The 23,967-nt window shown below is 38.2% G+C and overlaps 1 protein-coding gene across 5 annotated transcripts in view; it reads left to right on the top strand.

Annotated features, from left to right (window-relative positions):
- CPEB3 (cytoplasmic polyadenylation element binding protein 3) overlaps positions 1-23,967 on the top strand; it is a 174,167-nt gene that overhangs the window by 55,939 nt on the left and 94,261 nt on the right. For 3 of the 5 annotated variants that reach the window (XM_027112040.1, XM_027112037.1, XM_027112038.1), the window contains exons 3-4: positions 10,411-10,570; positions 18,771-18,827. In XM_027112040.1, coding sequence (XP_026967841.1) covers positions 10,411-10,570; positions 18,771-18,827 — 217 coding nt within the window. The remainder of the gene's footprint in view (positions 1-10,410; positions 10,571-18,770; positions 18,828-23,967) is intronic. The other 2 variants (XM_027112039.1, XM_027112041.1) reach the window with 1 other exon arrangement.

The following is a 23,967-nucleotide window of genomic DNA, read 5'->3' as shown; positions in this document are numbered from 1 at the left end:
CTCCCCTGCACTGGAAGGTAGATTCTTAACCACTGGACCACCAGGGAAGTCCCTGGAGCATATCATTCTTTTTTTCTTTTTTTTTTTTTTTTTGCGGGACGCGGGCCTCTCACTGTTGTGGCCTCTCCTGTTGCGGAGCACAGGCTCCGGACGTGCAGGCTCAGCGGCCATGGCTCACGGGCCCAGCCGCTCCGCGGCATGTGGGATCTTCCTGGATCGGGGCACAAACCCATGTCCCCTGCATCGGCAGGCAGACTCTCAACCACTGCACCACCAGGGAAGCCCAGGCGTATCATTTTTAAAAGGTTATAAATGGGATGATCTGAGTCTCTGAAGGACAGAGTACATCACTATAAGACAGGAACCTCTGGGATTAAAAACTCATCAGAAACAATAGATGACATGAAAAGATGCTGTTTGTGGTTAATATAGCTAATAACTGCTTGTAGGTCTCTGGAGGAATATTACAGACATCCTTAGAAATATAAATGATAAATATTGTGACGATAGATGGCATTAGTTATTTGCCAGTTATTTACTGGCCGTATGGTTGCCTTTTGAACTTTAGTACTATGCGGTTTAGGTTTAATTACCTGGATCCTTCAGTGGCTCCTGAATGGAACAGCTGGAGTCAAGACTTTGCCTTCCTTCAATTATAGCTCAAGAAAGTTATTAGGTCTCCTGTCCTGTAACTAAAGTAAATGATTTGTGGGTAGAATCATAGTTCCTATTAAAACCTTAGGAAAGCTTTATTCTTTCTTTAAATAATAGCTTTATTGAGATATAATGCATATACCATGAAATTCATTCACCCTTTTAAAGTATACAATGCAGTGGCTTTTAATATATTTACAAAGTGTGTGTCAGTCATTACTATCTAATTTTAGAACATTTTCCTCATCCCCAAAAGAAACCTGTACCCATTAGGTTTCACTCCCCATTTCCCTCCTGACTTTCCTAGCCCTAGGCTATGACCAATCTACTTTCTGTCTCTGGATAATTTGCCTGTTTTGGACATCTCATATAATTGGAATTATACAACATGTGATTCTTTGTGACTGGCTTCTTTCACTTATCATAGTATTTTTAAGGTTCATCCATGTTATAGCATATCAGTAGTTCATTTTTTTTATTGCTGAATAATATTCAATCATATGGATATACCACAATTTGTTTTATCTGGTCACCAGTTTATGGGCATTTGCGTAGTTTCCAGTTTTTGGAAAATATAAATAAAGTTGTTTTATGAAGTTTTTATAAACATTTGTGCAAAGATTTTTGTATGGACATATGTTTTTATTTACCTTAGGTAAGTTCTTAGGAGTGAGGTTGCTAGGTTGTATTGTTAAGTGTATGTTTAACTTTATAATTAACTCCCAAATTGTTTTTCCAAAGTGGCAGTACCATTTTGCATTCCCACCAGCAATTTTTGAGACTTCTGGTTGTTCCACATCCTAGTCAGCATTTGGAATTGTCGGGTTTTTTTGTTTTGCTTTGTTTGAGATTTTAGCCATTCTAATAGGTGCACAGTTGTTAGTTTTGTTTGTTTGTTTGTTTTTTCCGGTACGCGAGCCTCTCACTGTTGTGGCCTCTCCTGTTGTGGAGCACAGGCTCCGGACACGCAGGGTCAGTGGCCATGGCTCACGGGCCCAGCCGCTCCGCGGCATGTGGGATCTTCCCGGACCGGGGCACGAACCCGTGTCCCTTGCATCGGCAGGCGGACTCTCAACCACTGCGCCACCAGGGAAGCCCACAGTTGTTAGTTTTAAATGAAAATCTTACAGTATGGAACCATCAGGAGGATGATTTTAAATGCAAAGCAAGCATTTACTGAATGCCTGTTATATGCCAGGCCCTCTACTGAGTGATGGAAATATGGAGAAATAAGATATATCTCTGCTCCCATGGAAGTTACAGTTTATTGAGGATGTCAGGCATTATTGCTAACTATCTGGGGTTAAGATATTGGGGAGGGGATCACCAGTAGAGTTCAACTATACCTAGAAGTGGGCAGTTTTGTGGAAGGATTTTGACATTTATGATCAGTAAAAAGAAAACAATATGAGGAACCTTATGTACCTTTGCATAATGTTCTAAGATAGGTTTTGGTCGTGAAGGTCAAGCTCTTCCTACGTTATCATGTCCAATAATCAGGACCTAATAAGCTGCTTGGGATAATATTCTGATGCTTAACAGTTTGGGGGCAACACCAGCTGGTCACATATGCACAATAACCAGGGAAAGGGGAACTTTAATTTTTTGTAGACATTGGAACCTGCTCTTTTGACCCCTGTAGTTACTGTTTTCCCTTTCTGTGTCCGTCCTAGGTCTGGCTTTCTGCCTTTTACCTCACACACTGCTAAACTGTATAATCACTCCTTTTAAGAGTGCATATGGTGGGGGCTTCCCTGGTGATGCAGTGGTTAAGAATCCGCCTGCCAATTCAGGGGACACGGGTTCAAGCCCTGGACTGGGAAGATCCCACATGCCATGGAGCAACTAAGCCCGTGCACCACAACTACTGAGCCTACACTCTAGAGCCTGTGAGCCACTACTGAGCCCACGTGCCACAACTACTGAAGCCCATGTGCCTAGAGCCCGTGCTCTGCAACAAAAGAAGCCACTGCAATAAGAAGCCGGCACACTGCAACGAAGAGTAGCCCCTGCTCGCTACAACTAGAGAAGGCCCACACACAGCAACAAAGACCCACCGCAGCCAAAAATAAATAAATAAAATAAATAAATTTATATAAATAAATAAATAAAAGTGCATATGGGGACTTCCCTGGTGGTCAAGTGGTAAGGAATCTGCTTTCCAGTGCAGGGGATGCAGGTTCGATGCCTGGTCAGGTAACTGAGATCCACATGCTGTGGGGCAACTAAGCCCATGTGCCTCAAGTAGAGAAACCACGTGCTGCAACTACAGAGCTCAGGTGCTCTGGAACCCGCGTGCCACAACTATAGAGCCCACATGCCCTGGAGCCTGCATGCCACAATAAATAAATAAATAATAAATGTTAAAAAAAAAAAAAGTGCATGTGTACTTAGCTCTGAACTGTTTACCACAGTCAGAAGTGGTAGCAATAGGCATTTGTACTTTTTGTCCAGTTGACCCCTTCAGCATTCACCCAGCTAGATCTGGCCTCAGTATGAAGGTCATTTCAGGTGAATAAGATTCCAAGAGCCATGTTTCCCTATGTTTGATAAACTGGGCCTCTTATCGGACCTGTGTGGCAAACAGTTGAGAAGAGCTGTGAAGGAAGGTTGGAGGTGGCATGGAGCGGGAAGAGACTATGAAATTGCTGGGTCGCGCCTCAAGTTGTCATGCTCATCTAATTTTTGAGCATCTCTCAGAGCAGGTCAAACTATTTTTTGCTTTCTTTTTTTTTTTTTTGCGGTATGCGGGCCTCTCACTGTTGTGGCCTCTCCCTTTGCGGAGCACAGGCTCTGGACGCGCAGGCTCAGCGGCCATGGCTCATGGGCCCAGCTGCTCCACGGCATGTGTGATCTTCCTGGACTGGGGCACGGACCCGTGTCCCTTGCATCGGCAGGCAGACTCTCAACCACTGCGCCACTGGGGAAGCCCCAGTTTTTGCTTTCTTAAAAACTTCTCAAGAACCTTAGCTTCGTTTGCTGTTATACAGCAAGGAAAAATATGATCTGATAAAAAGTTTAAAGTGATTGGAAGCCATTCTCCTGAAGGAAAAGATGAGGGTCAGGATTTCTTTGTGTACGGCTATATCCTCTAAATTCTTGAGAATTTCTTTCATGGAAGACTGGGTTTAACAATAATGTTAAAAAATATTAAAATTCATAGCAGGTGCTGATCAATTTTTTTTTTTTTTTCTGAAGACCGAAAAGCAAGAGAGAGTTCAACTTTGTAAGGACTTTAGGTTGGCTATAAGGAGCATTTGCTTGCTATTGAGGGACTGAAGGAGAGTCTACAATCAATGTTTTCCAGAGAGCTACAAATATGATAGTCTCATTTGGGATGGTTAAAATTTACCATTGACTGAAGGACTTGCTACCTACTGAAGATGGGATGAAAATCTGCATTTGAAAAGTTTTTTTTTTTTCTCTTCCCCATATGTTAGCGACATTGATTTTCTTTTATTTGGGAAAGGTTTTAATCTTCGGGCAAATGTTTGTCAAGCTGCTCGGTACTATAGTAAAGCTCAGTTTGATACAGGAACCTCATGCTTTTGATAGGTTCTGACAAATAACAGCAGTAATTGGTTTAGAACTATAAATTCCTAGACTTCTACTTTGTGATACATAGAAATTTTATATTACTAGTCATCTAACTGTTTCCTGCCCCTATCTAGTGTTTGTTATTAAATGTTTTGTCTGTTCTTTCTGGTACTCTTAAGCATATTCTGAGCTTGAACTCACTACATGTTGATCTTTTGGATATATTGCCTCTGAGTTTTACTCAGGGCTGGCAGGTTCTATAGATCCTTATGTTTCATTAGTAGTGGTGTCCTTCATAGAAATCAGGGATCAGGTAACGACTGTGCCAAAATAGACCATGCATGGATGAGATGCAATTAAAGGAGCAGAACAGAAATTTTGAGGAAATTGAGGGATAGGAAAGAAATCTCAAAATCAGAAATTATTTTATAGAATATACACTGAGATGATTACTTGGTTCTTTTAACATACTCACTATGCATTTACCCTGTAGGAGGCATGTGTGTATAGTTGGGTGGGGGAGAGGCAAGAACATATATTAAAAGGGACCTACCTCAGAAGCACAATATTGGTCAAAGAAAGCAAGTTGCAGAACACTAGGCGTATTTTTACATTTAGGAAAAACATAAAACAATATATATTTTCTATGTATATGTGTGTCTGTGTCCATATATATATGTGTGTGTGTGTGTGTGTGTGTGTGTGTGTGTATTTTAACATCTGAAAGAATATGTGCCAAATGTATATAATGGTCTGAAGAGAGTGCAAGAAGGCAGGAGGCTTGGAGACTTTTGCTTTTTCTGTAATAATCATTGTGTGTGTGTTTGAGAAGAATACGTTCATATTTTAATTATGTAATTAAATATCCATTTAAAAATAAATAATATTCATTACCCTTAAACAATGTTTATAGTGTAGGTGGGGAACTGAGATAGTTTCAAATAATGTAAACTAATTAGAAAATAAAAGCAGTAGGGTAGAAATTCAGGAATGGCTAGTTTTGTGGGTTAATTCTCTTTTATGGGTTGAATACACTTAACTTTGAAATGTTTTATCCATATGTACATATATTGAAGCCATATGATAAATAGAAAAACCTTCCTTCAGGAATTCCTCCTCTTTTTTTTCTGTATCATTTCACAACCGCATTTATCCTTTGCTAATAACACTTTCAAACATCTATCCTCCTTTTGACTTTTTATCTTGTCTGTGCCCCTTTGTTCCCAGCCAGGCTCCCATTGTTTATGGGACACACGGCAACTGATCAGTGTAGAGCATTGGAGCATTACTGGTGTGGACTTGAAAGTCACAGACCTGGGTTCACATCCTGACTTCTGACCAGCTTTGTGACTTTGAGCAGTTATATAACCATGATTAATTTTATCATTTGGTTCCAGAGCTGCTTTTTTCTTCAGATGTTCTTGGCCCCTTGCAGCTTTGACCTTATATCTCTAGGAGAGGAAATGTCTGGGGATAAGCCAGAAAGGGTAGAAAAGAGTCCTGGATTTCTCTCCCAAGAAAAAGGCAGGTGAATGGGGTAGGGCTGGTAGAGGCAGGCCTGGGGCTGTCCTGGAGGGTAGATCAAGCTACTACTTGAATTTAACTGGTTGTCAGTAGAACAAGGGTCATTGACCAAGGGCAAGTGAGGGTTAGGTTGCCTGTGTGGAAGGGTGGGATAAAAGAGTCCTGTCTCTGATTGTGTCAGTATTAGGCTGAAGTGGGTGTTTGTGAAAAGCATTTAAGGTGAAGAGAGTAGGAGGAAGTCAAGGAAGCAGTACACTGGGAGTCCTTAAGAGCACAGTCTGGATTTAGCTGAGTCCTGGCTCTGCCTCTTACTAGCCTTGTAACCTTGAGCCAGTTACTTATCTCTTCAAGATTTAATTGCTTAATTTATAAAATGGGGATAAAAGTTACCTACCTCATAGGGTTGTGAGGGAATACATTTAGCATTCTTAGAACAGTGCCAGGCACGTATTAAGTACTTGATAAATTTATAAATATTAAGTCAAGCTAGGGGAAGAAGGAAAGCAGGCCTAATGAACTATATAGTGGGGGTGGCTGCCTCTATGTACATCTAACTGATGACATCTGTCCTTCGTTATCTCCAGATAAAAGAGTCAATAATAGGAATCATTATTTTTTTTTTTCCGGTACGCGGGCCTCTCACTATTGTAGCCTCTCCCGCTGCGGAGCACAGGCTCTGGACGCACAGGCTCAGTGGCCATGGCTCACGGGCCCAGCCGCTCCACAGCATGTGGGATCCTCCTGGACCGGGGCACGAACCCGTGTCCCCTGCATCGGCTGGTGGACTCTCAACCACTGCGCCACCAGGGAAGCCCAAGGAATCATTATTTATACATGTTCTAATACTTCCTGATGTGTTTGCTTGTTCAAAACACACTTAAAAAGATGTTTTCCTTATTTGTTATTCCCTATACCTGGAAACAAAACTTACGAAAAAGAAAGACTTTAAATGATTATTTGCCACTTGTAACCTTTGCTGTTAAATGATAAATTGCGGGCTTGTTTTCTCTATGCATAGTTTCTGTTGAATTTCACTGCAGATGTTTTAGTTTTTCTGTCTTTTTTGTTTTTTCTTTCCAGTTAATCAGTTATTTCAGCAACATTTACTACTTACAAAACTAAGAAGGATGAATCGTATACAAATATAAATTGATGAAACATAGAATTAATTTTAGTGAGAAAATAAGTTTCTCAGTACTTATTGAAGTTTGTTCAGTTAAGAAGCCTACGCAAATTCTATTGTGCATTTCACGTGTTTCATCTGTTGAGCACTAGTGAACCCTGTTAGGTTAGCATCCATGAACCTCTAGGTTCTAAAATCTATGTTCCAGTACCCTGAGGTAGCATCACAGAAGTCTCTTGGTGTTTTCCCTAATATTCCAGTAGCCACCACAGTACAGATGCCTTGTTGTACGTTTGTCATATAGCACTGAAAACAACCATAAAAAGAGAATTATCACCCCCATTTTATAAATGTAGATAATCAAGGCTTAGAAACTTGTTCAGAGTGACATGCCAGCAAGTGGCAGAGCCAGAATTTGAAAATTAGTTGTCTGATTTCAAAGTTTGTCCTTTTAAAAACTAGGCCACCACCTGCTTCTCTCACCCACAATCAGTTGGAAGACTGCAAAGCTGACCCTTGGCAAAGTGGCCGGGCTTGTTTATTTCTTGCTGCTATCTAGTCTCTCCCATCACTTTACTGTCCCATTTTTGTGATCAGATTCATAAATGTAAAGGCTTAACTTGAAGAATCATCCAGTCCAGTGGCTCTCGAATCTAGCCAGTCATAGGAATCACCAGGACATTAATTTCTTTTAAAATTACAGTTAAGTTGGTTTTAGCCAGAGCCCAGGAACCTGCATTTTAACCATTCTACATGTGATTTTAACAGTCTGACAGGTTTGGGAACCACTTCAATTACATGAATCCCCTCCAAATACCCCCAGCAATTTTCCTGACAGGTAGTCATCTAATATCTGATAGTCTTCTGACAGGAACTCACTACCACCTTGCCAGGAAGGTTATTTCATTGGTAATTAGATGCAATGCTATGCTTCTATAGGGCTTTCATTTACTGTTCCATATGGATTGGATTAACTTCTTTGGACAGATTTTTATACTCCTTAGATACTGGCTTGGAGGTCAGATCCACATTTGAATCTTCTCTGAACCTTACCTTCCTTGTGTAAAAGGAGTATGTTATTATCTACCTTGAAGGATAATATCAAGAGTTAAATGAAAAAAATAAACTGTTCTGGCTGGAAAGGTACTAAAATCAGCCAGATTTTTTTTTAGTTTTATAAAAAACTATAGGTTTTTTTATAGTTCCAAACAGCCTTTTTTTTATAGTTCCTTCACCTCATCAGCCTTTTTGGAAATAGTCCCACATCTGCAGGGTTCTAGTTAGAAGTGTGGATATGTATGATAGAAGGCGCTTAGACACATTCTGGGATTGTCAGTGCCAGAAATAGGCTGTCATTTTGACTACTCATCAGCACACTTTTTTACCTCTGGCTTTTTCTTTGGACAGAGAATGTGATACTCATTCTTAGGGGTACAAACTTGCATTTCTGGAAATTCAGCTTTACTCCATAAGTAATTGGAGTTTCCACTGATAACTTGAACCTAAAGCAAAACAAATGATGAGCAGCAAGACCCTAAAGGCAAAAGAAAAGACCTTCTTCAATTATATAGAGACCAAAACGGAGAACCAAAGAAAATATTCCATGTCTCTTCCTTATCCATCAGTAGAGATAGGTAACTGCTGAGTGTTAGTTAAAAAGGAAAAAAAATGGGGTGGAGGTAGAAAGGAGTTGGAGGGCAGCAGTAAAGAAAGAAACGTTGAGCACTTGCTTTTTGTCAAACATGATGTGAGTAAAATGAATACTTAAGTAATTTCACCCTAATCCTCACAGGTAAGATCCCATTTTACCAATGAGAATACTGAAGACATTGAGAATAACTAAGACAAGCCTCATGCCTGGTTAAATGTCAGGTCCAGATTCAAGACACCTAGGATTTTACAGAATGTGATTTAAAAAAAAATGTATTATACACACACAAATATATGTTCTTTAAGAAATAGATGTGACTTAGTTTTTATTGTATACATTCCTTTGTTGAAACACCTGTCATGCTCTAATTTTAATTGGTTATGTCTCCCTCTACCAGTTACTTAAAAACAGGGACTAGGTTATAACATTCATCTCTGAATCACCAGGGCCCAGCCCTACACTTGTGCATTAAAGGCTTGTAAAAATGAAATATCTCTCTGTGGCATTTGATAACATCTGTGCCCTCCACCCCTACTCTTCATGTGTGAGTCAAAAAAATATATATATACTATTGGAAGGGATGTTATAAATAATCTAGCTCAATCCTTTCATTTGTATAAAGGGAGGAATTTCAGGCACAGACTAGAGATCATGATGTACCCAAAAGCTCCTAATTGATTGTAGTTCTAGCACTCTTGCGTTCTGGTTCTCTATTCAGGGCTCTTCTTCGGACCTGCATCCAAACTTACTGCATTCATTCATTCAGTAACCCTCTGGGTTCCTCCTCTGTGCTCAGAGCTGAGGAAGTGCCACCTTCCTTTCTGCCTCCCTGGATGGATATACAGCCATGCTTTCCAGAAACCAGAAGAAAACAGCTTCCCAAGATTTTAAGGCTTAAACTAGAAAATGATCACTGTAGCTGAGATTTTTACCTGTTGTATCCCTTTTTGCTCATCAAGGCAGTCATTCTGTTATTCTATTGCTCATAGGGGAGGAGAAGTGATCATTTGCAAAACTGGATAAACTTTTCAAGAGCCTGAAAATAATCTCTCGTTGCTGTGGTTTGATTTGGTGTGGTTTTTGATGTTTATGACTGTATTGCTTTTCTTTAGCAAAAGCAAACTAAATCTGTTCTATAGTATTAAGTTAGGCCATGAACTGCATTTCCTTTTAGGCTCAGACTACTAAAAATAATTTGTAGGTGTTGCTCTCCCATGGGCTTGAGTGAAATGCAGTAGAACAATTTATTTCTTCACTTAGTTTGTGTTAGCTCTCTGTTTTCAAAATGTTTTTGAATCTAACATCATGAAAACATACTACCTTGGGTTAAAGTTTTTTTCCTGTGAGTGCTTTTCAAAAGGTAGTTTTAGTACTTTGGACATATTTTAATTTTTATAAAGTATATGTAATGTATGGAACTTATCAGTAATAATTATTAAAGATACCCAATAAAGTTACATTGAAACTACAGTCACCTTTTGATTTTTCAGGGAAGTGATTCTGTTTGTAGACTGAGAGTTCTTAGTTATGGTCTTCCTCTAGGGAAAAAAAAATCTATTCATTTGAATAGAGTATTCAGTTGATAGTAGAGGGAGGGGGGTGAAGCGTGGAGGGCAAAGCCAATTCACTTGACTCTTCCTTTTGAATTTACTTTTTTTAGTTCATTTGAGAGAAAATTAGTCTGAAGTACTGGGACATATATATTAAATAATTATTAGGGTAAAGGATACAATTTAATTAATTATGGAAACTTGTATTAAACTTAATGTTGCCAAGTCATTATTCTTAATGAAAAGAATGTATTATTAAAACTACCTGGAATTTTGACTCATGTCATCAATCCATGGCAAGAAGCAAATGATATGGTTATTAATTTTATGAACTAATTTTATGTATTGTCTTGTTCTGTTTTTATTTTTAGGACCGGAGTAGGCCCTATGACACTTTTAACTTGCACTCGTTGGAGAACTCCTTAATGGATATGATAAGGACTGATCATGAGCCTCTGAAAGGTAAACACTACCCTCCCAGTGGCCCACCAATGAGTTTCGCTGATATAATGTGGAGGAATCATTTTGCAGGTTAGGAATATTCATATGTCCATTCCTTGCTTGGTGTTTTAAACAAAAATCAGCTTTTTAATAATTGTGGTTTTGTTTTTGTTTCTTTTTTGTTTGTTTGTTTTTGTTTGCTTCTGTAAAGCATTGTGGAATGTATTTAAAGTTGATTTTTTTTAAACCTGGGTTCAGCTACCTACCATAATCAAGGTTGTTTGCTTTAATCATAATGTCTGGCAGAAGCATGTGTTGGGTAGCTGAGGTCGTGGTTTATAGCATGAGACCAGAAGCCAAATTTTTGGGGCTTTGTGCATTTGAAATGTTTAGCTGAACCTGGATAATTCATTTAAGTCCAAGTATACTGCAAGGAAGTATGAGATTTAATCTCCAAAGACTACTTCAGAAAACTTTGTAGAAAAGCGTTTCATTTTATTAAAATACAATCACTTTCCTAGTGTAGGAAATAACGCTACACAGACTTAAGAGCAGACAATGACCCTTTGCATTCTCTAAGGCTAAACACAAGGAAAATGTTTTGGGTTAAATATAAGGCAGAAAGTCCCAAGGTCAGCAATATTAGGACTTCCTATATTTAGAGCCCGTGTAAATTCAGGATAGAGGCTGATGTTACATTCATGATTACAGATAGTTCTTATTATGCGGTATAGGACTTTTCAGGGGCCCTGTGATATTTTAAAATACTGAAATGGAAATTTTCTGTGGAAATAGCCACTGTACTTGGGTTTAGAGCCTAACTATCTGAAAACTGGAAGCGTTAGCCACAAGGATGCCTGTCTTATATGAACCCTTATGTCCTCTAGAGTTGGGAGGAATTTGATCCCCTCTGGTTCTCTGCAGGCTTTTATATAGGGTATGACTGACTGTGAACCTGGTAGTCATTTCCTCATGCCACACCAAAAATCTATTTCATCATTTTCTTGTCACACTCATGATTTTCTGCTGCTTTCCTCAATTTCCAGTGAAAAGAAAGTAGTTAACAGGCTATGAAGAAAATAAAAGATTTTGAGAAAAGCTATATTTTAAGTCCTTCAGAAGTAGGAAAAAAGGCCTCTCATTTAGTCATTGTTATATTTAGTCACTGTTACCACATCTTTCTTCAGTAAAGATTAGGTACATGGTAATTTCACTTAGAAGTGAGAATGGTGTTTAAAAAAAAACTCAAAAAACAATATTCACAGACTGTTTTGTGTTTTTAGTATCTTCTAAGGCTACATTTGTCTTCCTTCTCTACCACGAACAGCTGTAAGCCCATCCTAATTATTCTAAAATATTCAGTCCTTGTTCTTTATGCATACCTGTTTTATCTTGGTCTGTATTCTTCTAGCAATAAAAGATTATGAAAGGATCTTAGATTATAGTCTGTAAAATAATTTTCTAGAATTTTTTGAATATTGATTAAGCAGGAGCTGTTCTGCCCTGTTGAGAGTGGCACTGTCAAAGTATAAGGAGGGTACCTCACTATGGGATAATGTAAATACCTTATTCTACTTGTGATGGCTCCTTTTTAATTTTATGTCCAGCTACCTCTGCATAAATTTCTCCACTACACTTGCAAATGTGAGGTTTCATCTATAAAAGCCTTCTGAATTGTACTTATACATATAATATGTCCTAATAAGTTGGAAGGCACTTAACATGTACTTTTTTACAGCCTCAATATGGTTACAACCACCCACATTGATTTCTTATGAATGGACTACTTCCCGTGGTCAATTACATCACCATGTTATTGTCCTCTGGTTAGGGTGTTTGAACTTCAGGCTTCCCTTTTCCAGCTGGGAGACTTTTACGTTTGGTTTATGGCACCATGTGTTTGATCCTTATTACTTCTAAAAACATAATTATGATGCTAGTGTTTTAAGGGAAAGATTTTCAGTAATATTTGATTTTAAAAAATGGAGCAAAGTATAATAACTAAAAGATAACTTAAAAATAAAAGAAACATTGTCATGATGTATCTTTTAAAATATTTTCCATATAATAAACATTATGTTTTTACCTTGTCTTTCTAATTTATTGATAGACCTTAACTTTGGACTCTTAGGTTGTTTCCAGCTTTTTCTCCATTATAGGTAATGCTGCCATGGATGAGTTCTTGCATGTAGCTTTTTCTTAAGGTAAATTCATAGAGAGGGTCTCTGGCTCAAAAGATGTAAATGTCTAGGTGAATTGAGCTTTAAGAGAAAGGTGGTAGGATAGGGGAACTACCACATGGCTTCTGTATGAGTCTGTCCAGAAACACTTCCCCCTATCCATCCTGTTCTTCTTCCTAGCTTTAATATCCTCTTGTTTTACTTGAACATTATTTTGAGGGTCTTAAAATTCAAGTTAGAGAGTCATTGTTTTTTTGTGTGCTTATTTGTTTTGGTGTTTTTCTATGGATTTAGGTTTTCTTTAGAAAAAAATACATTCTTGCTCATTGTAAGAAATTCAAGTAGTACATAAAAAGACGAAAAGGAAAGTGAAAAAACCACCTGAGACTTACTACCTAGAGATAACAAAGATTATTATTTTTATTAATATTCTTCCAGACATTTTATATTCTCTGTATAGGAAATGAAATTTCAACTCAGCCTTTCTGACTTTGTAGTCATTCAAACCTGGGTTTGAATTCTGGTTCTGCCTTTAGTTAGCTATTGATCTAGATAAATTAGCCTCTTTAAAGCCTTAGTGTCTTCATCATTAAAATAAAGCACCTACTTCATAGAGTGGGTGTGAAGGTGAGATAAAGTCCCTGACACTAGAAACTGCTCAAAAGTTATCTGTGATTTTTTTACCAGCAGTGGTAGTGGTGTGCCTACTGCCTGGCCTGGGTAATAAAGTAAACCTTTATATCCCTACAATATTTACTTCCTTCCAGCTAGACTGCAGCTAAATGTTGAAAGCTTTCGAATGCAAGTTGTCAAAATTGTGTATTTGCCATAGATATAAGTAGTGATTCTTGAAGGATAAACATTCTGTCATTATCAAATACCACCTAAAGGAGAAAGAAAAATAATCCTCCTAAGTTTTGTTGGCTTTACAAAATTTTATACCTGGATAGTGTAAAGAAAGTATAATAAAGTAGAATATCACATTCATGAAAAATAAAAGTACTTCATGATGTACTTAAAGTGAACATGGTGAAATAAGTTCACAGTGATATTTCATTGTATAAATGTATTCAATAAGAAATCCCTTTATTCAACTGTTCTCTTGATTCAGGCAGAAAAAGGGTTAGTGGGAGAAATGACCGAATAGGAAGTTTAGGAAGTAATAAAACTTGTTTTAGTAAAGGGCTTTAACAGTTTTCCAATCATATTTCTACCTATACTAGATCAGCCTTAAAGATGTTTGTAGGAAATTTAAAAATTTTTTAAATTAAAAAAAACCTCCTCCCCATGTTAAAAATGTCAAGTAATGTAGAGAAAAAGTCAACCTGAGCTTTTTTCACAGAACCCTGAGGAATGTCTTCTGCAGTGTTGCTCAGATCACAGAACGCTTATTTAAACAAAAATTAATTTAAATAAAATAAAAACTAATTTTGGGGGGGCTTCTTAGATCTCAAACTACAGTTCTTGATTGTAGCAGAATAACATTTTAATAATTACCTGTTGTCTCTTACCATAACTTAGGTATGACTTCTCCTGTCTTTCATTTGAGAAAATGTCTCCAGGAAATGAGAAGGAGGGTTTTGAGAAGGGAGATGAACTAATAAAAACTATCCCTTATTTCTTTTCTAAGTACAGAAATCCTTGGGTCAGTAGAGGTATGAGTGAGGCCTGCGTGGGAAGAATTGTCCTCTGCCCTCTTTTCTAGTGGATGCAGGGAGAGCCAACTGTCCTCATGATTATGAGGATTAGGGGGATTTCTGGCATCGGGAGAGTTAGGATTAGGAAAGGGGAAAATGTTCCTCCCTGCACCCTCCTTACAACTGTCCCCCGGCTTGCTACCGATGATGAGGGTTCACCTAGCCGCTGGGGAACCCCTCTGAAAACCCAGGGACGTAAGGTTTGATTATTCATACCCTCTCTTGGGATTATTATTCAAAGAGGACAAAGTGATGAGAGAGAAGAATAATAGGGAAAAACCAACACAGTGCATTGGGCAGGGTAGGTGACATTATGAAGCAAGGTCCCATTGCCTGGCTGGGGTAGTACAATATAGCAGAGTCCTTGGCAAAAAACAGGGAGGAATCACCTTTTTCTCATCCCATGTAGTCTCCCTGTCATAACAGAAGAGTAGGCTTGGCTGGGCACTTGGGGGTAGTGCCTGATGAAACATTTTTGTATATTTGAATTTTCTCTTCCTTCACCATTCATGGAACTGAAATTTGAAAAATGAAAAGAGCAGGTGTCAGCTGAGAACTGATATCGAAGGGTTTGTTTTTCAAATGTATACTGAATCTGGGAAAAAATAGCAGCTATCCTCTGATAATAGTGCTTTAAAACATTTAAATTGACAGAAACTTGGAAGAAATAATGCCATCCCTTTGGTATTATAGAGGCATTTTTCTTTATTCATCATAATTTAAATTTAGTATTACAGAGCCTTTCAGAAAATTGGTCCCTTTTGTGGAATGTTGAGGTCACCTTGTTTTAGAAAAAGTGCACCTTCATTACATTTAGTTTATTCAGAAAAATATACAGTCTCTTTACGTACTTGAATTATTACTCCAGTTGTAATTTTGTACTACCTCCCTTTGGCCCATATCAGTCTGCTTGTATAAAAGTTTGCAGATCCCAGAAACTGTTAGGGCACAGGTTCGAAGTTAGCAAGAAGTCATTGTTCCTCTTCTATACAAAAGGGAAGACAACAGATAGAAGTTGAGTGATTTTGTTTTTATAGGTAATTCCCATTAATTTGCCCAATGATCCTTTCAGTATAGCACCATAATCACCTGAGAGTAAGAAAAAGGTTAAGGATTCTTTAATCCTGGGTACTACCTCTGGAAATTCTGATTTAATTGTTCTAGAGTACAGCGTGAAATGAGGCAATGTAGGCACAAAGGAATTGATAACATACCAAAAATTATTCACAACTGGTATGCAAAGAAACAAGGATTTGACCTCAGGTCAAAGCTCACCTTTTTTGCTTCGTGGTTCTTTGGAACACATTTTGAATATTATAGTACCATACTTTCATAATTTTTCCTTAAAAGGAATTTGAAGCACCATTTTATTGTATTCTTACATATCACATTATTGTACCTTGTAGATACTTTTTCTGAGGGACTGTCTCTTCAACTTTATAGAGAAAATTAGTAGGAAATAGAATCTAGTAGAATGTGCATTGTCTCATAACGTTTTCTAGAACACAGCACTCACATTCTGTTATGTAAAGGTCTCCAAAGGACTTGACTTTTTAGAACATGTGGGGATGATTAGAGAAAGATAGTTGCTCCCTATCTCATAAGGAATTGCAGAAGTGAAGAGGTGACTTTCATAATTAGTTACAAATTAATAAAAATTCCAGCTTTTATTTTAGACATATGAAAGTATGGGTTTAGTTTGACTCTGAAACTTTGAATAGCAGTAGAGGCAGTTTTTTATAACAAACATCTTAAATATAAATATGAATTGAGCTTATGAGACTGTGATTTTTACAGTCTGAATAGCCATATGTAACCCTATTCTCCAACCTCCCCCTCCATCCTCTCCCACCCCCATTTATCAGGCCTTGTGCAGTGGGGAAAGTGGGACACGGTCTCAGATTTCCACAGCATCGTTTAACTCAGTAAAACTAAGTATGCCTTCCAGTTTTCGAAACCTTATATTTTACACTATACTTAAAAGATAGCTAGCTGACAAGAACAATTTAAAAATAGCAGACCGTGGACAGGTGACAAAATGTCACGCTGGCAGCACCAGACTGCATTAACAAAAATCACCAGATGTCACACACTTGATTTCTATTTTCACAGCTGATTAAACAGCAGTATTTGTTGGACAAAAGGAAGAAAAAAGAAATGGCCTCATCTGAATTTGGAGTCAGTTTTTCTTTTGCTGTTGGTATTTTCTCTCTCCTTCAAAATCCCATAATAACTGTAAAACTTAAGGCATACTATATAATAAATTTTTAAAATATTATAAAATAAACCTAATTTTAGAAAAGAAACCTTTATACATATATACTTCCTAAACTTGCAGTCTATAAATCAGAATGTTAGCAGAGCATTCTTGTTTGGTGATCTTGTTTTCTTCATTTTGGTGATCTTGTTTTCTTCATTTTTCTGTATTGTCTAATTTTTCTCCAATGAAAATATATTGTATTTTATAATCTAAACATTAATTTTTGAAGAGGTAGAGAAAGTAGCTTAAAGAAGCCTTAAGTGGTTTACTAAAAGGAATTTGGGAAAAAATTAGATTACATTTAAGTAATTGGTTCTGATGGTTCTGACATTGAACTAGAGTTTCGTATAAAATCTTTGGTTGATCTTGATCTAGAGATCATTAAAGTCAGAGGCCAACAGAATTAGGAAGGATACCAGGAAAGGCAAAAGAATTTTCTGCTTTTCAGCAAGTAGTGATGCCTTCAACTACAAAACATTGCCTAAGGCTCTTGTTTTGCCTCATCTTTAGAAAGACTGAATTGGAAGTTATTGGTGTAGGATAGAGGATGATAATTAGAAAACTACTGAGCTTCCTTTCAGTTTCATCTTGCTAGGTTGAAAAGTCCCAAGACCTGATGGAAAGAGTACAAAAAGGATCCAGCTTCTAGAGGACTGCAGAGAGGGGCATCCCTTAACATTAGAGAACATAAGTAGTTCCAGAAACATATAAAAACTATTATTTGATATAGTGGTTGTAAACTACATAATTCTTTACCATAAATGATTGTAGCACAGGAAGTGAAAGAAGTTGAATGAGCTAAATTTGGGCTTGCTTGGATTTCTTGATAACCTGTTATTATTCTGAGAACGTTTAGGGAACATCCCTAGTTTATAGGAACAACACCCATATCTGAATATTCCTAGGTCAGAGATTGAAAGACCCTCTCAATGTGCCATTTCCTTAAATTCTGCTCAGCAGTAATTGGGTTTTTTAGGCAGACTTTCCAGTGACTGGTTGTTTATTGTTTAGTTTGAATACCTCAGAATATGATAAGTAAATCACAAATAATTAATACATCGTCCTTTTCCCCAAGTAATTAATAAATCTTCTGCTCTTAAACCTGGAGGCTATTAGTTGAAATATCTTATTCAGACTTGTCATCTTATAGAACAGAGGCTGGCTAACACCATCTGTAAAGGGCCAGAGAGTAAATATTTTAGGCCTGTGGGCCATATAGTTTCTGTTGCACATTATTCTTTTTTTTTTGCGGTACGCGGGCCTCTCACTGTTGTGGCTTCTCCCGTTGCGGAGCACAGGCTCCGGACGCACAGGCCCAGCGGCCATGGCTCACGGACCTAGCCGCTCCACGGCATGTGGGATCTTCCCGGACCGGGGCACGAACCTGCGTCCCCTGCATCGGCAGGCGGACTCTCAACCACTGCGCCACCAGGGAAGCCCTGCACATTATTCTTTGTTTTTTAATTTCTGTGTTTGTTTTTACAACTTTTTAAAAATGTAGAAATGATTGTTTGTTTGGAGGCAGACAAAACAAGCGGCCAGCCCCCTGTTACTATAAGGACAAAGATCTGGACACAGGCATTATGCCCAAGGTCGTATAACTAGTGAGTGGTAGGGGCAGCACAAGAACCCTAAATTTTTAGGCCAGTCATTGTCCCCCACTATATCTGTTATATAAATTTTACATCTTTCTTCTGGTCGCCATTCTGATCATTATGTTGCATTTTTGAGCCACCGTGAAATCTTTATCTTTTAATTCCCTCTAAGCTTCAAGTTTGTATACTTCTTTGAATTCATTATTTTGCTGCTTGAATTTGAAGGGCAGTATGAATTGTTTAAATAAAATGCTTAATCCAGGGAGTGGCATGTTTAAATTGGAATGTGGGAGATGTGTTAATTTTTCCTATTATAAGGGAAGCTTCTTTTTTGTTTTGTTTTATTTCTTTGTTGTTATTGAGACTTTAGCTTTGTTTTAAGATTTTTCATGTGTATGTTTTATGACTTGATTTAAAACTGTTTTAACTGCTATGGCCTTTGACAGCATTGTTATAGATTAATCTGTTTTAGTTTTTTGTAATGTTCATATTGTACAATGTATTTATGATTATATTAAGCATTCTCTGTGCTTAAAGTAAAATTATTTTATTTTTTAGGACGCATGGGAATAAATTTTCATCATCCAGGAACAGATAATATTATGGCACTTAACAGTAAGTCTTCATATGAAATATTCTGTAAAATTAGCAGTCAAGTCTACAGCATGTCATTTCCACTTTCTCAGCTGTTCATTACATTTCAGCCTTCACTGAGTGCAGTGTAGACCATTATTCTATACCAGTGGTTTTCAAAGTGTGGACCCTGAACCAGCAGCATCAGCATCATTTGGGAACTTATTAAAAATGCAAAATCTCAGGCCCCATTACAGATCTGCTGAATCAGAAACTTTAATCATGGGGCCCAGAAATCTGTGTATGACCAAGTTCTGTAGGTGATTCTGATGCAGGCTAAAGTTTGAGAACTGCTACTGTAAACCAGGGGTTGACAAACTACAGCCCTGTGAGCCATATGTGGCCCACCGCCTGTTTTTGTAAATAGTTTTATTGAAACACAGCCAAACCCATTCATTTATGGATTGTCTTTGGCTACTTTTGTTCTACAGTGGCAGAGACAAAAAAAACCTAAACTGTTTATTGTTTGGCCCTTTACAGAGAACTTTGCTGACCCTTGCTGTATACCAGTGTGTTAGGGGGGAGGAAGGAGGGGAGGAAGAAGGAGGGAGATGATAGAGAGGGACTGGGCTAGAGAGTGTGAATAAATAAATCAACTTATTGTAACTCAGAATTTTCTCATTGTGGTAGATAGCCAACAGGTGCTTCAAACTGGACATAAGGGGTTTCCCATTAGTGGAGTTTGCATAGGAATAGTGGTGATAGCTTTGCTGCTTAGAAATGGTTTTGTCAGTATACTTGTTGGATTGGGTTCTGGAGCATCAAAACCTTATTAGCCAGAAAGTCATTGTATTAAATAATACTGCAAGAAATATCTGGCTGGCATCAACTCTCCTTCCTAGTGTCTCTGGACCAAATAGCTTTGCAGAAGAACAGTCTCTAAATGGAAATTGTCCCTTGTCTAAAGGATCATACAAGCCATTGAATCCCTCAGGATATAAGTTTTCTCTTCTATCAAATGAGTGATATCAGGTTGTCCCCTCTCATCCTCCCTGACATACAAGCTGACTCTCAATACACATGGAAGACCTGCTGGGTAAATCTGCGGTTGTCTACAATATTACCCCTTTTCTTCTTGCTTGAGTAAGGATGTTGAAATGCCATTAGTGTTCCTTAGGGCATATTTTAGGTTATCTCTAAAATATATATTCCATATTTCTTTTGGTTCTGACATGTAGCCTACCTTCCAAGGAGCACTGGTAAGAACCAGCACTGCTGGCATTGTTTGATAATGCAGGTCCTAATCCACTCCATGCATATTTTGTTCTAAATAGCTAGTATCTCCTCTTTTTGAGGGTCTTGGAAACAATGGGAGTTCCAGACTATCCACCTCTATTTTCTGATTTCTAGAAGAAAGATCACTTTACAGTTAGATTCTGTTACCTCTAACTTTTTTTCTAAAAGTAGGTATTTTTGAGGTGAGGATGAATAAACATGCCTAGCTTGCCGAGCCACAGCAATTTTGTGAAACTTTGTGAAAACACTTCAGTTAGATGATGGGATTTAGAAATGAATGTAAAAGAAAAGAACAGTATGATAGTGTGTCTGCCTGCAGGAATAAGTGTGTATTTTAGAAAAGACCTAATTTGACATGGTGTAAGTCCTCTTCTGCAAGAGGGAGAAGATATAATTTATGATTTTCTGTGTAAAAAATGAAGCTAGAGGACACTTTTGTTTTTAAAAGGTTTTGATTCTCTTTGATTTGATTCACTTTAATCTTTGCTTTTAAATAAGAGATTTCATTTATGTTCTTTCCACTTTGTACATGTTGTTTAAATCCCCCTTTCAGCCTTGAAATTTCTTCATCCTTAGTAAGAGATGAGGAGACTGAATTAGGTCATCTTAATGATTGCTTTCAGAATGAAGATTCTGTGATGTTGTAATATTTTTTAAAGTACCAAAAGGGTCATTTTGCCAATATCTATATCATGTTGATGAGTTATGCATATTTCAACATAATGGCAGATACCAGAGCACACCTATCTTCAAATGACTCTGTGGGTCCTGCCCTATAGGCTCCTCAAAGTAAACCGTAAAAACCACTGGGGTTTGACATTTGCATACGTCAATTCTCTTTCAAAGTTGACTTCTACTTGAAATGATCAGAATAAACAAAATATCCTCCTAGGTAGATACTTGTGAGGTCTACAGGTTTTGATAGATTTGCTGTGATAAAGCTTTTTTTCCCCTTTTGTGTAGTTGGGCCCAGCCCATCTGGTGACATATATATGTAACACATGCACAAACACACCTATGTATTTTTTGTCTTCCCTTTTATGCCTACCATTTGTCAGCTCAACAGTTACTGTCCTGTGACTGGTCTGTCCTTCTTATTTTCCCTCAACCTTCATATAGATGAGGTCACAAATCACTAAATCTTTATTAATTCAGAATTTGCAGTTATTGAAAGGGGCTGGGTTGAAGTTGAACTATATTTTCAGACAAGAAGATACTGGCTAAGAAAATTTAAAAGAATTGAGTCAAGGGTTAAATTTTTTTAAAAAGGAAATGTGAGACAGTTGTAGTTCCTTTCTTATTAACCGTTTTTGGTATGCAAAATTGATGCTTCCTAACTCTGTTCATAATGCTGCCATTCACCATGGCTTCAAAAAATCTCCCATTCTTTCACTTCCTTGATCTCACCCAAACCCAAATCTCTCCTGAAAATACCATGTTGTCAGCTCTCCTGACTTGATGAGACAGACAGAGGTGTCAGGGTGAGCATTCTCACTTCTCATTACTACTGCCCAACTTTAATTAATTAATTAATTTGTTTTTAATTAATTAATTTGTTTTTGGCTGCGTTGGGTCTTCGTTTCTTCGTTTCTTCATCGCGGTGCGCGGGCCTCTCACTGTCGCGGCCTCTTTTGTTCCGGAGGACAGGCTCCAGACGCTCAGTAGTTGTGGCTCATGGGCCTAGTTGCTCCGCGGCATGTGGGATCTTCCCAGACCAGCGCTTGAACCCGTGTCCCCTGCATTGGCAGGCAGATTCTCAACCACTGCGCCACCAGGGAAGCCCCACTACTGCTCAACTTTGAATGGGCCAGTTTCCCATTTTTCGGTGTTCCTAGTGCATGTCTTCCACCTATACCTTCCTCTCAGAATCACCACTGCTGATGACATCTAGAAGCCAGAAAATGGAGCTTGGGAGAAGACGGTAGGAAACCAACTGTAGAAAACAGTAAACCTGTAGATATTTAGGGTGTGGAAAGACTAGCAAAATTTGTGTAAAGTCAAAGACTCTCCTGATTTTTGCTACTCAAGACCATGAATTTAGTTAAGAATTAGCAGGCCAGCCTTTGGGGAGGAAACTAAGAGACACGTCTAAATTTTGGCTGTTACTGAAAATTTTAGTCCTCAAGTATTGTAGAATACAGAAGTGGAGAATACAGAAGAATATAGATGGGAAGAAATTCTGATCCATCAGTAAGATCTGCCACTTGTTTGCTATTTCCAAAATATAGTTAGTTCTGAAACAATATGCCCCTTCCATTTAAACTGTTAATGTATTTTTTCTTAACTTTCTAATAATGCCCTCCTTTCATCCTCATCACCCTTATACCAAAGACACTAGAAGTTTGCATAATGTATTTTTATTTTTCCTGCTGGAGAAGGAAGGAGGCTATGAGAGTGCTTCCAGCTATATCTGTAGTAGTTTCATCAGCGAGATTTTTTCTAACACCTAAGGGTAGTTTGTGTTTTTTGTTTCTTCGATTGTATGTGGGTTTTGTGTATGTGTGCGCCTGCACTCTAGGTATAGAATTGAGTTTAGCAGTTGTGGGCTTGTATGGGATTGATGCCTGACTTGGTGCTTTTTCCTCTATTATGATGATCCTCAGAAAAGGATATTGGTGCTCCATCATTAGTCAAGTGACCAAATTTATGCTCAAGTTAATGGTCAAATCCAGAATGCCTGGTCTTGTGATTTACTCTAGGAGAATCACTGCTGAGTATATCCACTTTATTCCTCTTGACTGGTCAGCTTCTCTTTTTTCAAGTAGAGAATGGGCTTGGAAAAACGGAAATATCAGGAAGTTGCTTGATGAGTACAACGTTAGAAACAGGGGGAGCAGTGTGGCCTAAGGGATAGTATCACTCAGCTTCAGGGAGGTATCTTCCAAGTAGGCTGGAAGGCTTGTGAAACCTGGAGATGAGCAATAAATTAGCATAGCCATGAAAAGCATTGTTTAGAATCTAGCATATCTGGTCCCACTTCTTAGAAGCTGTATGACCTTGGGGCCACATTCTTAACTTCTTTGTCTCTGGTTTCTTCACCTGTAAAATGGAGATAATGATCACTAAAATGGCTATATATAAATTTTGTAAAGTTTAGCATAGCGGCCTAGTAGATAATGCTCAGGTGAACTGCTGTCATGATTGCTTGTATCAGAGCTTTAGTGCTGCCTTTTATTTTATTTATTTATTTTTTTAATTTATTTATTTTTGGCTGTGTTGGGTCTTCGTTGCTGCATGAGAACTTTCTCTAGTTGCAGCAAGTGGGGGCTACTCTTCATTGCAGTGTGCGGGTTTCTCATTGGGGTGGCTTCTCTTGTTCTGGAGCACAGGCTCTAGACGCGTGGGCTTCAGTAGTTGTGGCACATGGGCTCAATAGTTGTGGCTAGCGGGCTCTAGAGCGCAGGCTGAGTAGTTGTGGCACCCGGGCTTAGTTGCTCCGCGGCATGTGGGATCTTCCCGGACCAGGGCTCGAACCCATGTCCCCTGCATTGGCAGGCAGACTCCCAACCACTGTGCCACCAGGGAAGCCCTAGTGCTGCCTTTTAAAGATTTCCTTTTCTTTGCATGTTAGACTTCCAAAACATATCTTACATTGTTTGTGTTTAGATAGAGGTTTTCCTGATGGAATTTAAGACAGCACACCTACAAATCACTAATAGGCTAGAGTGGCTGTCCTGGAGTATATTACCATCTCTTTTTGTGTGAATCTTTTTTTCAGCGTGAAATGCTTCCTGTCTCTGTCTCCTGACTGAAACATGCACCTTCTTTGGGGCTTAGAGTTGCTGTATCTTTCATGATGTTTGGCACTTTTAAAGATGCTCTGCAGTCATGTTTGGAATGTAAAATGGGATAGTCATTTTAGACAACAGTTTGGCAGTTTCTTAAA

This window comes from Aethalodelphis obliquidens, unplaced genomic scaffold (assembly GCF_003676395.1).
Source record: "Aethalodelphis obliquidens isolate GAN/ISIS:26980383/991018 unplaced genomic scaffold, ASM367639v1 scaffold11, whole genome shotgun sequence".
NCBI classification, from domain to species: Eukaryota; Metazoa; Chordata; class Mammalia; order Artiodactyla; family Delphinidae; genus Aethalodelphis; species Aethalodelphis obliquidens.
The sequence above is the reverse complement of the archived record's forward strand: the minus strand, read 5'-3'. Positions and strand labels throughout refer to the sequence as shown.